General features: G+C 46.8%; 1 protein-coding gene across 7 annotated transcripts in view; it reads right to left on the bottom strand.

Annotated features, from left to right (window-relative positions):
* Nucleotides 1-14,238, bottom strand: part of MGAT5 (alpha-1,6-mannosylglycoprotein 6-beta-N-acetylglucosaminyltransferase) — a 336,949-nt gene that overhangs the window by 15,009 nt on the left and 307,702 nt on the right. For all 7 annotated transcript variants that reach the window (XM_055315894.1, XM_055315891.1, XM_055315888.1 and 4 more), the window contains 2 exons: nt 13,955-14,071; nt 8,614-8,688 (listed from right to left, as the gene is read on the bottom strand). In XM_055315894.1, the coding sequence (XP_055171869.1) occupies nt 8,614-8,688; nt 13,955-14,071 (192 nt within the window). The remainder of the gene's footprint in view (nt 1-8,613; nt 8,689-13,954; nt 14,072-14,238) is intronic.

The following is a 14,238-nucleotide window of genomic DNA, read 5'->3' on the forward strand; positions in this document are numbered from 1 at the left end:
CACTAGAGGTCAAGTGAGAATTTTTTTCCTTGCTTCCAGGACTTAGCTTGGCCTGTCCCTGGATTAGACTTGGGGGCCAGAAACCCATGACAGCTAAGGCTCCAATGCTGGCTTTTACGGTTTGTAAGAAAACATAGAATGTCTCTCCCTGGATGACACCTACAGGCAGTTAGAGCTGAGGGGAGTATCCCTATACCTGGTCAGTCTGATGGACTCTTGAGAAGTGGTTTCTCATTCATTCTCAGCCTCATGTGCTATATGAAGCAGTCCAAGGGGTAAAACGAAAACAAGGAGAAAGATTCTGCTGTGTCAGACCAGGAGGTGATGCACCAGGGAAAGTGCCTCCAGTGGGAAGGCCCAGATTGGGGCTGATGGACCTGACAGAAACTGGCCAGTGCTCCACTGACACTCGTGTCCTTCCTCTGGGCCCTCCTCTACCCTGTACGGGGTTGAGACACTGCGGTGTGGGGCATCTGCAGGTGCCGGGGTGGCCCTGAAAAAATGGGGCCCCCGCAGCTCATATGGGAAAGGGCAAGATGGCATCGCGGGGACTGCTCGAAGGGATGTGCCCTCAAGGCTCTGCCGGAGGGCGGAGCTGCCACACTGGCTCATCTCTTAGTCAACCACTACAGCTCCTCCACCCTATGGAAGCTCACGCAAGCTTTTGGGCTCCAGACACCCTTGCTCATGGCTCAGGGTGCTGGCCTGGCATTCTCTTAGGAGTCTGTTTTGGGGGCCAGTGGGATAAGAAATAGTGAAAATAGCAGCAGGACCGTTTTAAGGCTTGGTGAACCCTCTGGGAAGCCCGAAGGCGTCCTGGTAAGCAGGATGCCAGGTGAGGCAGGAGGGAGAGTGGGGATCAGGGATGCGATTCTGGCCTCCAGGTAGGGGATATCCACAGATGGCCCTCGAGCTCTCTGCCTGCTTTCACCTCTTCACTCTTCAGAAGGCATCTGGAGATGGTAAAGATGATATTCCTAGGTAGACCATTAATTGCTACCAGGTCCAGAGGGTAAATGCTGAATTGCCTGGATCAGCTATGAGAACTGACATGGAAGCCATGTCTTTGGCCCAGCTACCTGCAGGGCACAACTGTACTGGCAGCCCCAGTCACAAGTGTCTTCTGATGTCTAGGTGCAAGACCCTTTTCGGCATTTGTGAGAGGCTAGAGGCCTTCTGTTTCATTCTGCCTCAGAACAGATAAATGTGGCGATGTCCACCTCCCTCATCTCACTGAGGGCACTCCTCCTCTGGCCAATCCACTGATTTATTCATTCAACAAAATACTTGCTGAGAAGCAGAAAAGCCTAAGGGCTCAGAATTCCCCTCTGGTCCACATCTCTAGAAGAGAATGAGGTGAAGAAAAAGGATTGAGACTGCTGGGGGAGAGGGTAAACAGATAAAGCACCACTGAGAAGGGGCATTTAAGAAAAGACCCAAGGAGTAAAGTTGTGAGCCATGCAAGTATTTGGAAGAACATTCCAGGCAGAGGCAAATCAGGATGAGAGGCTGTGACAAGGGAATGTCCAGCAGGCTTCCGGAGGAGCAGGGAGTTCTACATGGAGCAGAGAGTGTGCATGGTGGGGGCCAGAAGTAGCAAAGGTGAGGTCCAGGAGGCCTTAGGGAGTCACAGCGTACAGCTTTGGCTTTTCCTTAGAGTAAGATGAAAGCCCCTGGAGAGTTCTGGGCAGAGGAGTGAGAGGATGTGCTGAGAAGAGATGACAGGAGCAGAGGCAGGAGCAGAGGTAGGGGCAGAAGCGGAGGCAAGACTAGGAGCAGAAGCAGGAGTAGAGGCAGGAGCAGGAGTAGAGGCAAGAGCAGAGGCAGTTAGGAAGCCCTGAAGGAGTGCAGGAGGGAGAGGCTGGCCTCAGACTAACCCAGGTATCTGAGTTCAAACACACCTCTAGGAAACATTCATATCATGTGGTGGCTTTGAGGGTTCTCACTCATCTATTCTAACCTGACCAAAAACCTCCTGAAGTCTGTGCTAAGTGCTGGAAACTTGAATATACCTATGAAACACAGTCTCTGGGCTCAAAGGCTCGGGGCCCAGTTTGGTAAGAGAGGTCAACATTAAAAGAATTATAGAACAGCAGAAAGCAGATGGCCAAATAGGATGTAAAGGCCACTGAGAGTACGTAAATGATCAACTCTGTGGGGATGGGACATGTGGCAGTGGAAGCAATCAGGGAGGGCTTCCAGGAAACAGGGACTTCTGGGCTGGGTTTCGTAGGTGGAATAGGAGCTAGTGGCTTCCCACAAACATGGTGCTTTGCAGGTAATTGGTGCACAATATAGAGCTGTTGAACTGAACTGAATGCTTTCAGCATCCTGGGGCTCTGACAGTAGTAGGAATAGAAAGGGACAATATTCTACCTCAGAGAGGCTTTATACAGCCCGAGTGAGACACAGTGATTTCCAACCTGGTTAACACGCCCATTTAGAACGCAAAACATCTGCATTCCTCTCTAACAACTATTGCAACCGGTCACCAAATTCCCCTAAATTTTCTTAATGATTCTGAAATTTTCCTGCAGTGAATCTAATAAGAAAGCTTTATTGTCAACAAATTTATGAGAAAAAGCAATGTTTGAACAAGTGAAGACAACTTACTGTGGAAAAGAAGTAAGGGCGCTGTCTTTGTAGTGAAGGCCAAGTCACAGCATAGAGAAAACGTGATTCCCAGAAATAGCCAAAGAGCAGAGATGATGATGGGGTGCCGCCCCCCTGCCCATCCTCATGGGGTGGAGGTGCCGGCCTGTCCCTCCCTCCTGGATGGTTTGTGATGGGCTCTCCTCCACAAACCCTCCAGCCCTACTCAGTCCTGGCCAAACTCTTAACAGTTACTACATTCACGACATATCAGGTCCAAGTGGATTTCTGTAGAAACTCACTGTGTACAGCCAAGAAAGTGTAGATACAGGTCTGGGGGTAGGATCTAGAGGAAGTAAGGCCAGGAATTTGGGGAAAATGAACAAGAGACAAAAAAAAAAAAAAAAAAAGGAAGGGGCAGGTTCTAGGCCTTGAATTTGGGGTTTGGACCAAATTCGGCCAGCTATTTGAGAAGTAAGGAACACACGTGTTTATTTATGTTATAGCTGAGAGATCCAGGGTCTGCCACAAAAGGGTGCTCGGTAAATACTGACTGGATTAAAGACATTTCAGCGGCCCACTGGTATCTCCCATTCTCAGCCTGTGCTGTCCTCAAAGGAGTGGACTTCATCCCTAGACGGCCAGTGAGCTGACGGCCAGCAGTGGGTGTGGATCTGTGACTCCACAGGTACCGCGAACACAGTACGCTGTGATGCTGAGCTGTAGCACCCTATCTCCAGGAATGATCTCTACACACGCACATCAATGAGCCAAGAAGCTCACTCCTCAAGGAGGTAGCCACAGACCTCCCACATCCTCTACTCTTCTAGTACTGAGGAGCTACCCAGGAGAAATGAAAACTTACATCCACAGGCATGTGGATGTTCATCCATTCTTCATGTCAGCCCAGAGCTAGAAACAACACACATCTGTCCCCTGGCAAGTGGCTATAAGAACAGTGGTACACTCACACAGTGGCACACTAACCAGCAATAATAAGAAAGAATGCAGTATTGCTGTATGAGCCTGCATGAACCTCACTAACGTTAGGCCGAGTCAGAGAAGCCGCAATCTCCAGGAAAGGCAAATCCACAGAGACAGAACACAGATCTGTGTCTGCCCAGGAACTGGGGCAAAGACTCAAATAGGCACAAGCGAGCTTTCTGGGGTGATGGGAATGCTAGAAAAGTAGACCTTGATGGTGATTGCACACCTCTATCAATGTGATTAAAACATCGTTGAACTGTATCCTTGCGTGGGGTGAATTTTATGGTCTGTAACTCACATATGGATGAAGCTGTTTAAAAAGCCTGCCTTGGTTGGGCGCTGGGCTCCTGTAGCAGCAAGTAGCTGAGGCTTCTCGAGGACCTACTCTGTGTCAGGCACTGCTCTCGGCCCTACACCCCCAGTAATCTATTGATTCCTCCCATTAACCTTTTGGGGTGGGGAGTGTTATTGCCAACGCACAGAAGAAGCAACAGGATGATGTGATTAGGAACTTGCCTAAGATCACAGAGAGTGGGCGTGGGACCTGGCTCCAGGCTTCAGAACTTAAACATTACGCAGCCAGTCTCTCTGAGATCAGGGGTAGCCAGGCCAACGGCAGCTGTCCACTTCTTCAAAGAGCAAACATTGGGGATGCGGGGGTGGCTCAGAGGTTAAGCGGCTGCCTTTGGCCCAGGGCGTGATCCTGGAGTCCTGGGATCGAGTCCCACATCGGACTCCCTGCATGGAGCCTGCTTCTCTCTCTGCCTATGTCTCTGTCTCTCTCTCTCTGTGTCTCTCATGAATAAATAAATAAAATCTTAAAAAAAATAAAAAAGAAAAAAAAAAAAAACAAAGAGCAAACATTCCCCAAACTAGGGCCACCCCTGTCCCCTTTTCAGCTCCTCTTTCTCTCCCCCTGCAACCTGTCACCTCCACCACTCCTTGCTACGCTGGACTAACCGGATTCACTAACAGGCTTGTCCTTGCGTCTAGAACACTTGCCAGAGAGTTAAGATGGGCTCAGGCAAGCCAGATTTCCCAGGAGCTGCAGCAGATTCCACAGTGGCTCTGGAGGCCACTCATTTTCCCCTCCATACTGTCAGACTGCTTTTCACATGAATTACCTGCTCTTTGCAAAATAACAAGAGCATAATCATTCCGTGTATTTTCAGAGTCTTTACGGGAAGTAGAAAACAGGGATGAGGAACACATGGATGGTTTTCAGAAAGCAAACTGAACATTTCCATTCCTTCAAAAGAACCTGTTCTACACTCTCTGGCCCGAGGCAAATACCTAAACCTTTCCCAAGAAATGCATCATGAGAAGATTAACAGGCCTGGACACTCGGGTTAGGGAAGAATTATAATGCTCTTGATCTTAGATTACAAGGGATTTTCGCCTTGGCACCACCCCCCAGTCCTCCCCTGTTGCTAGAGAGAGCGCCTCTTACAGAGTGCTGATTTAGAAGTGCATGCAACCCCAAATCAACATTTCCGGTACAGCAAAGCAGTGGTGGTGTGTGCAGGGGAGGCCATCAGGAGAAAAAAGTGAGTGGTTTCCCTCAAGTCAGGCGTCTTTCCCACTGGGTGAGTGAGCCCGGGGTTGGCTGGGTATGAGGTAGGTTTCCAGCTGTCACTGAAGCTGAAGCCTGGAGCTTTCTCAATTGCTGTCAATTGGCTTCCTCTGGCTCCCGTTGCCTTGGGTGAGCATGATGGACAACCTTGAAAAGGTTCTGAGATAAAAGCGCCCTTGTTCCGCTTGCAGATCACACGGAAGACTCTGAAGGCAGAGATCAGCCTAATTAGGGCTGCAGCACTCCCACAGCTGAAGGCACGGGAAGCCTGAGCTGCCACCACTTCTTCAGAGCTTGCGGCTTTTCCGTTCAGACCAGAAACACCCCTCTCTCCAGTCTCACTGCTCTTTGATGATATTCTAGCTGCAAAAATAATGAACACCCCGAGCTCTAAAATACTGAGGCCGGGAGGGAATGTGGCTGAAGACCCAACCTGTGAATCAATGGGTCTTGACTTCCCATCTGCCCTCTAAAGTTGGGCGAACAGTATGGCTTCAACAAAACCGCCCCCAGAGGCTTGGGACAATCTCACAACCGGCCTCCTTCTGGCTCGTCTGGCAGCACCGAGAGAGTATTTAACAAAAAATGCCCCCAACAGAAGATTCCTAGAATGATTTTCCTGAAATGCCAATCTGCGAGTCTCACTGCTCTCATCCTGCATTAAAGCCTTTCTTTAGCTTCCTGCTGTCCCAGAGTCAGACCTGCATTCTTCGGCTGAGCCGCCGCATCTTCTCAGGAAGTGTTTCCTCCTCAGCCCTGTCTCTCACATCATCTCTCTTAGGCCACAGCTAAACTTCCAATAATTCACCTCCCTCTCTCTTCCCCTAGGCCTTTATATATTGAGCTGTACAGCGGCCCCCCTCAGTTTGCTGTCAGGATTCATCTCCTGCAGAACGCTTCTGAACAGACTCTCCCCATCTCTCCCCCTTGCCCACGCTGCAGGCTGGGTGGTGCGATCCCTAAGCATCCAGGTCACATCACCATTGGTGATGGTGGTGGCATTGCCTGTGGATGTGACTGGCTTCTCTGTGAGGTCTAAAGCTACCTGAGGATGAGACTCATCCCCTGACATCTCCCCTACTTCCCAGCACGGTCCATAGCGCACTCCAGCTGATAAGCATTTACCCGGTTACCCGGTGGATAGGTGAGTCGACCATAGCAGGCCAAAAAGAAAGCTCTGGATTTCTGCAAAATGCAGGACTCTGCAGGAGTCTGTGCTGAGGAGCTGGTGTGAAAGAGCAGTTTTATTAGCATGTATCCTAAATCATAAAGTCCAAGATGAACATCCTGGCTCCTGGGACCCATGAATAAAAAGCACAAGCATGTGCACACACTCTCATTCATTTTTATTCGCTCCTTCAAGTGGGAGTTATTGCGTACCTACTGCGTGGCAGGCAGGGCACCTGGGACATAGGCATGCTCCTGCACCGTGGAGCATTTAGCCAGGTCACTCTGGGGAATGCAACCTTCCTGTCTGAAAGGAAAGCTAGGAATAGATTCACAGAAAACAGGCCACAGGAGAACTTTTAAGGACTGGCTACGATTCAAGAGTCTTAGGGAAGAAGCCTTCAAATAAACTTGATAAAAAGTCTTTTTATACGTGGTGCTGAGGACCCATTTTCCCTGAGAGGAAGTGGACAGGAGAGGAGGAAGCAGGTTTCAGAAGCAGCTGCGGGAGTCCTGGCAAAATGTCAGCTTATTCCTGTGATGGTGGTAAGAGCTGCGATAGCTTAAATTTCACCACCAGGAGAACCCACCACTCCTCTCAGCGCCTTCGGGAAGGGCCAGCAGCTCTGTGAGGTAGATGGATATGGGTCCGTGCCCAGCTCCAGGACACCTGTCACTGTCTGCAGCCCCGGCAATGCTGCTAGGACATGCCTGGACTCAGACCAAACCAGCACTGAACCTGAGTCCACGACGTCCGAGCCCACGATCGCAAATCTCGGTCCCCGTTATTCAGAGAATGAGGTTACTCCTGCTACCTCGCAGGACACCATAAGGACTGAATGAGACGACGTGCTGGGACATGCCTGGCATGCACTGCCATGAAGTCTGTACGTAAAAGGCTGCTTGAGTTAGGATGCTGATATGGTCACTCGCAATCAAGGCATTATATAGAGACTGAATGAAGCGATGATTCAGATGCTTAGCTCTTATGGTCAAGTCGCATGAGTCATATGGTATTATGTTATATCACAATATAATTATATACTGTAATAGGATACATAATATCATATATCATATAATAAGTAATCAACAGTACTAGTTTGCATTTATGGAGCACTATCCAGGAGCCCTGTTCTAAGCACTTTGTGCCCCAAGAAGTCTATTATTATCCTTATTCTACAGGAGAGGAAACTAAGGCCCAGAGAGGCTAAGTAATGAACCCCAAGTCATACAACCAAGATTGTGGTGGGACTGAACCCAGATGGTGGGGCTGCAGAGCATGTCCTTTGGCCACTAATAAGCGCCCAGAACATCAGGCGTGCCATCCTAAAGCCTGTGTTCACCACTCTCCCTCTCCAACAGCAGCCTCTAGGACTGTCCAGGACTCTCTAGTCTGTCGTCTCAAACATTTCCTTAGAAACCAACCTGGGACCCCCATTCTACACCTACTTATATTTTCAATACACCGTTTCTATTTTAGTCTGCATGGTCCTCATCCCCTATTGTGTAGAGATCTCTTGATCATCTGAAGACACTCTACTTTGCTTTTTAAGAGGAGACCCCCATTTCCAAAATACGGTCAAGGAGTTCATACTGCCCTGCCTACAGGGGTTCTGAATCTGTCTATTTGTAGCTCTGAGCTTCTTTTGAAGACTAAGGAATTAAAATATTACAGAAGGACGGAAGTGGTGCTCTTGGCCTTTACTGCCACGAGCACAAGCCATAGTTCGCAAGCACTGTTGGGGGTGGTGGACTCCTGGACCTCCACCCCCACTTTAGAACCAAAGCCCTCCTTTTATCTGTTTCATGTAAAGTTTCATTTGAAAAGGGGTCGTGTTTGAAAAGATATCTGAAAACCACTAGAAAGTCCTAACATATTTGGAATTATTGAACGTATATTAAAGGAATGCTTAGGAACCCCTGGTTTCGGCCCCCGCCTTTTGTAGGGTGTGAAATGAAAGCCAGGCAGGACCAGAGAACTGTCTCTCTGTTCTGCTCCCTATCCAAGTCCTCATGAACCCATTCGGAACACAGGTCTGATGGTCCAGGAGGTCTTTACCTTGACCATCCAAGTCCCTCTCATTCCAAATTTCCATTTTAACCTTCCACCATCATAAAGAACATTCTTAACCCAACGACAGACTAAGTCTCTTGGGACCATGACAGTGCATGCTTCAAAATTCCACCCAGCCATTATCCATCTTCTGGAGTCTTACAAGTAGGAAAATAACTAGAGAAGCATGGTGAGCTCTTAGCTTCTCATGAGATCCCCCTGGTGTAATGCAGAGCCTTACCTGTTTTTCAATGAAAGCATTGATTCTCTGCAGCATTCCCTCACATGTGAATTCATATGGCATGTATGGCTCAATCTGTGGAAATAGAACATGGTCTCATGAAAGAGGATGACACAGAACCTAGGACATTTAACCAATCCTCCCCTGATTCACTCAGGTGCCTCGAGAGGGGAAAAGACTATGAACTTGGATGTCAATACACCTGGGTTTACAACCTGCCTCTGCTCCTCATTCACTGTGGGACCCTGAGCAAATTACCCACCATCCCTGAGCCTTGGGCTCTTCATGTGCAAAATGGTAAGAAGAAAAATCTACCTTTTAAGCTGTGGTGAAGATTACAAGAAAAAAAAAAGTACAGTGCTTAGTTTGGCTTCCAGAACACAGTAGGCATTCAACAAAAGGCAGGGAGTATAATTTGTTAGAAGTTAAGCTTCACAGGGCAGGCCCCATGGCTGCTGGGCTGTGTGTGCCACACAGGAATGCAGCAAACACCCAGTAAATGACTGCATATTCAATGCTATGATAAGGGCACATGATGAGTGGTTTAAGGACCCATGACGGTGACAAAAGCCCTGGTCTGCATTAGTCGGTAAGGTTAGCATGTACCTAGGGAACTCGTGGGGGCAGAATCAGAGTAATAAAGTGCCTCCAAGAGTTCAGCCAAGGTGCCCAGGAGGCTAGAAGGTAAAAGCAGACTTCTGCTCATGCTGGGCTTTTAAAGCCAGCTGGGATTCCAGCAAACCAAGATGTGGAAGACATTGGTGGTAGGGCACGTAGTGGAAGGTGAGACACGTGAGAAAAACAGCAGGTGGGTAGAGCTTGGGATTGGAAAGGCTGGTGAGACAAGGCTGAGAAGAGGGAAGAGATTCACTGGATGTCCATAAAAAGGTTTCTATACTTAGGATCTTAAGCTTTATTTGAAGGCAGCAGGAAATCCCAGAAGGTGCTTCTCTGGGGTGGGAGAGGCAATCTCATCACTATACTGACACCTGGGGAAGGGGAAGAAATGTGGGTTTGATCTCTGCTGCACAGCATCTGTGCCAACTCTGTGAGGCTTGTGTTTTGGCATCCAGCAAGCACTGCCAATGTGAAATGGAAATTTCACTTTTACACTTGGGATAAAATCACTAGCAATCCAGTCTGTGATGGCTTCAGAGAGCCCAAGAGTACTTGCCAGCAACAGGATAGAGGGCCACCATCAACATCTCCTGCTTAGGTCTACACTCGCTTATCTTAAGTTTACAGGGTGGAGACCTGGACAGAACACCTGTGGGTTGAGGCCTGTGGAACACGGGGCAGTTGACAGAGAAGACATCCTTCCGTGGGCAGCCAAGCAGTTGGACTCAGGGCACCTTCTCCCCTTTCTTTGCGTGTTGATTCACAAATTACATGTGAAATCTTTAACCATGACTGTTAATTTCATAATAGGTTTTCAAACCCACAATCATATAATGCATCACAGAGTTTTAATCTCAGCCATCCCTGCCTACATATATCCAGGAAGAGCTAAAGGGAGCTGAGCTGAGGGCACTGTACTACTGGGGCTGGACTATTGTGCAAGAACACGGGTCGTCTTGTTCCTCAACAAAGCACCACAGAAGAGCTCAAAATACTTAGAAAACTGACTTCCATGTGGCAAGCCAGCTCCCTCTCACCTCAACCTTCTGCAAGTGCTGTGCCCTCTCAGACCCAGATATAGCCCTTCACATGAAAAGTAAAATTTTTCTTTCCTTTTAAGATTATTTATTTACTCAACCTCTGGGTGATTCCAGAGGCTTTCTGTGACTGGCCTACAGAAAGGTTCTCCTCTCAAAGATTCACAGAAGGAAAAGAAAGAAACTACAACAGAGGACTTGGCATATCAGGCTCATTTATGTGGTGACAAGTAGAATTTCTGGAGTGAAATAAACATTGGTGGCCATCTGTCATGACATCAACGGATTCAATTACGTGGTGGGAAGCAGCCTGAATACTCAGGGGCCATACCTACAACTTATTCCAAAGGGCAGCCATTAGAAATGGAAATGAGTTAATTCAAAAGGCTGAAGGTAATAAACATGGCAAAATGGCTCTTCCTCTGTCCTCCTACCAACCAAACTTAACCAAGGGATGCTGATTCATTTATTGCTTTGTAGCCTGTTCACAGTTTTAAATAATATGAAGCCCAATGATTTTCCTATAAAAGAAAAAAAAAAGAAAAAGAAAAAGAAAAAGAAAAAAAGGTAATTGCATTCTTAAACCACCCCAGCCAGTGAGTCTCACTAGTCCTCCTGCTGTGGACAGGAACAGGGCCCTCTGTATGGGAAAGTTCTCCAGACTCCTGGCTTTGGATATAAAAGAACACTGGTGAGCTTCTGATGTAGGAGCTATTGTGGGGACTGGGGCAGGGGGCACACGGTAATTTCTGCATGATAATCCTTCAGGAAAAAGTCAAAGCCTCTTTGGGGAATGGAATGGAAGGGAATGCTGAGACCACATCCAGTTGTGGAGAAATGGGGGAAATGTTCTTGGCCGTCCTGCTTTGTGGGACAAGAACCGCTACTCTCATGGCCACAGGAAGGATGCCTGCAGGCTGCACTGTGTAATTCCTGCTGGCCTTGGAAACCTTCTATTATCTTCCTACCTTTTCCTTTCTTCTCTCTTTACCTCCTATCTTGTGAGAGGTCCTGTCTCTTCTAGTACCCATGCACTGCTCTAAGTCAGAGTACAATTCCTCAAGATCAGCTGACCCTGGACAGAGGTGGCCTGGCATCACTCAATGACAGATGGTTTTAGAAGGTGCAGAAGGCCAGGAGTTGAGTCCTGACTATTTCTTCTACCTACTAACCATAGGATTTTAAGTCAGACATATTCTGCAATTTCTCTTGATGACTTCAAATGTAAACTAGGTCATGCCATTTCCCTGCTCAAAACTTCCAATCATACTTAACATAAAATCCAGAATCCTTATTATGACCTGTTTTAAAGGCGCTACACTTTCTGTCTCTGAAGGACCTTATTTCTGATGAGAAGCTGGTGGTCCTTCATATTGCTAACCGCCTAAATGCAATAAAATTTTCTGATTGCTTTCAAGATCTTTTCCCTATTTTTTTTTGTTTGTTTTCAGCACTTTGGCAATAAGATATACTTGTTTTTCTTCATAATTATCTTGCTTGGGGTTCACTGAGCTCCCAGGATCTGTAGGTCGATGTCATTCATTCATTTCAGAAAATTCTTAGCCATTATCTTTTCAAATATGTCTTCTGGCCATTCTCTCCTCCTTCTGAGATTCCAATGATATATAAATTGGGCTGTTTGATATTTTCCCATAGGTCTCGTATGTTTTTTTTCTTAATTTCATTTTTTCTTTTTGTTTCAATTTGGACAATTTCTCTTGATAAGTCTATTGGTAAGTTCACTGATTTTTTTTCTCTGCTGCTAAGGCCACTGAAAGAGTTCTTCATTCTGATATATTTTTCAGCTTTAGCATTTTTTCCTTTGGCTTTGAGAAAAAGTCTCTAGCTTTCTGTTGAAATTCCCCATCTGTTTGCATATATTGTCCACCTTTTTCACCAAAACTTTTAATATATTTATCCTAGCATCAGTCTCCACAGGAATGACTCTCTGGTGGTGAAGCTCTGGCTGTTGTGGCTGATATTCTGTGGCAGCCCAGTGGGGCCACATTCCATTCCACCTCTTCCCCTTTACTCACACTGTGCCTTGAACCCATGTCTTTCTAGGTATTAGCTTTGCCAATTCCTACTCATCCTCAAAGACTTACCTAGTGCTTCATTTTCCAGAAAGAATCCCCCGACTTCCACTTCTCCATTTTTGCATGTTGTTGTTGGCACTAAACATATTTGGCAAATACCTATTCCTCCTTCTCTCAATCCATTAGGTAACTCACTTTCACAACAGTGAGAGGCATTTCCTGCTCTCATGTTGCGGACAGTCTAATGTAAATCCAGACTGTCACTAACAAAAACAAGAATATTGTATGTGTAATACTAACAGTGACTTAATAATAAGACCAACTAAACACTTACTATGGGGTAGATGCTCCTCTTAAGTGCTTTATATTCATTATCTCATTGAATACTTACAAATATCTATATAGTAGGTAATCCTAGCCTACTTAAAGAGATGAAGAAATTAAGACTCAGAGGTTAAGTAACTGCCCTAGGGACACTACTTGTAGGTGGTAGAGCTGGAATTCCAACCCCAAGCTAATTCCAGCTTGTCCTCTTTAAACCATGCCTATACTGCTTCTTCTAAATAATTGTAAGAGAGTATAAATAGTGTCCTAGTAGGAGTTCAGAGAGCAGGGTGCCCCCAAGGTGTGGAAGGCAGTCTGGGAGCTGAGAGAGGTTAATGTGGCCCTTCTTCACTGGGCAGTAAGAGGGTGCTCTGCATACAGTAGGTACATAATGTCTGCTAAATTGATGATGAGAATCCAGCAATGTTACTTATACAAAATAATATTACGAGGTTTAGCTAAGGGGTGTGTGGGTTGCTCAGTCAGTTGGGTATCTGCCTTTGGCTTGGGTCTTGATCCCAAGATGGAGCCTCATGTCAGGCTTCCTGCTCAGTGCAGGGTCTGCTTCTCCCTCCCCACCACCCCCGGTCTTGTGCTCAGTATGTCTCTATCATAGATAGATAGATAGATAGATAGATAGATAGATAGATAGATAGACAGACAGACAGATAGATAGATAGATGGGTTTAGGCAAAAAAGCCGAATAAATAAAGGCCGTATAAAAACATTTCCCAGGGACGACTGGGTGGCTCAGCCTGGGTTGGCCCAGTGGTTAAGCGTCTGGCTTTGGCTCAGGTCATGATCCTGGAGTCTTGGGATCGAGTCCCACATCGGACTCTATGCATGGAGCCTGCTTCCCCCTCTGCCTATGTCTCTGCCTCTTTCTCTCTGTCTCTCTCATGAATAAATAAATAAAATCTTTAAAAACAACAACAACAAAAACCCATTTCCCGGTATTTCTTTAATAGTTCTTATCATCCTAACTTTTTTGTAGGGGAGCAAGTCTGTGTTTTCTGACCTCTGAGAAAGCTCCAAAATTAGGCAGTGAAACAAGTGTAATTCAAACTCCTACTATTATATCTGCGACCCAGGAGTCATGCCAAAAGATTCTGTAGGATCCATGCACACAGGGGGAGCAGCTCTACTCCCATCTGCCAGAGCACCCACCATCCCTCCCTGGGCCAAATCCTAGAGTGTAGCTCCTTTCTAATCCCAGAGTTAAGTTGACACAGAAATGTTCTAATTACTCAACCAGCAGGCCTTTGAGGCTTTCTACACATTTTAGTTCATCGTACAGATGGGGAAAAATGGAATAAAAGACACAACCTTCTGACTTAAAATTGCTTTCACGGCATCCTCCACTTCCTCCTGATTGCTGAGGTCAACCGTCCAAACATGGGGCTGGCCGATGAAAACTTCAGCATAAGGATGCTGGGAAGTCAGCTGGAAGAGAGAGACAGAACACCTGAGTCTCACAAATACTCTTTTTTCCTAAACTTTCTGTGGTAGATGAAGCGTTATGCTTTTTATGGCATTGTACTTGCGTAGCTAACAAGACATTTTTGTCTCTCCCTGATGATCAAAACCTCCTGAGGACCCATAACTGAAGA

Source organism: Nyctereutes procyonoides, unplaced genomic scaffold (genome assembly GCF_905146905.1).
Source record: "Nyctereutes procyonoides isolate TBG_1078 unplaced genomic scaffold, NYPRO_anot_genome, whole genome shotgun sequence".
NCBI lineage: Eukaryota > Metazoa > Chordata > Mammalia > Carnivora > Canidae > Nyctereutes > Nyctereutes procyonoides.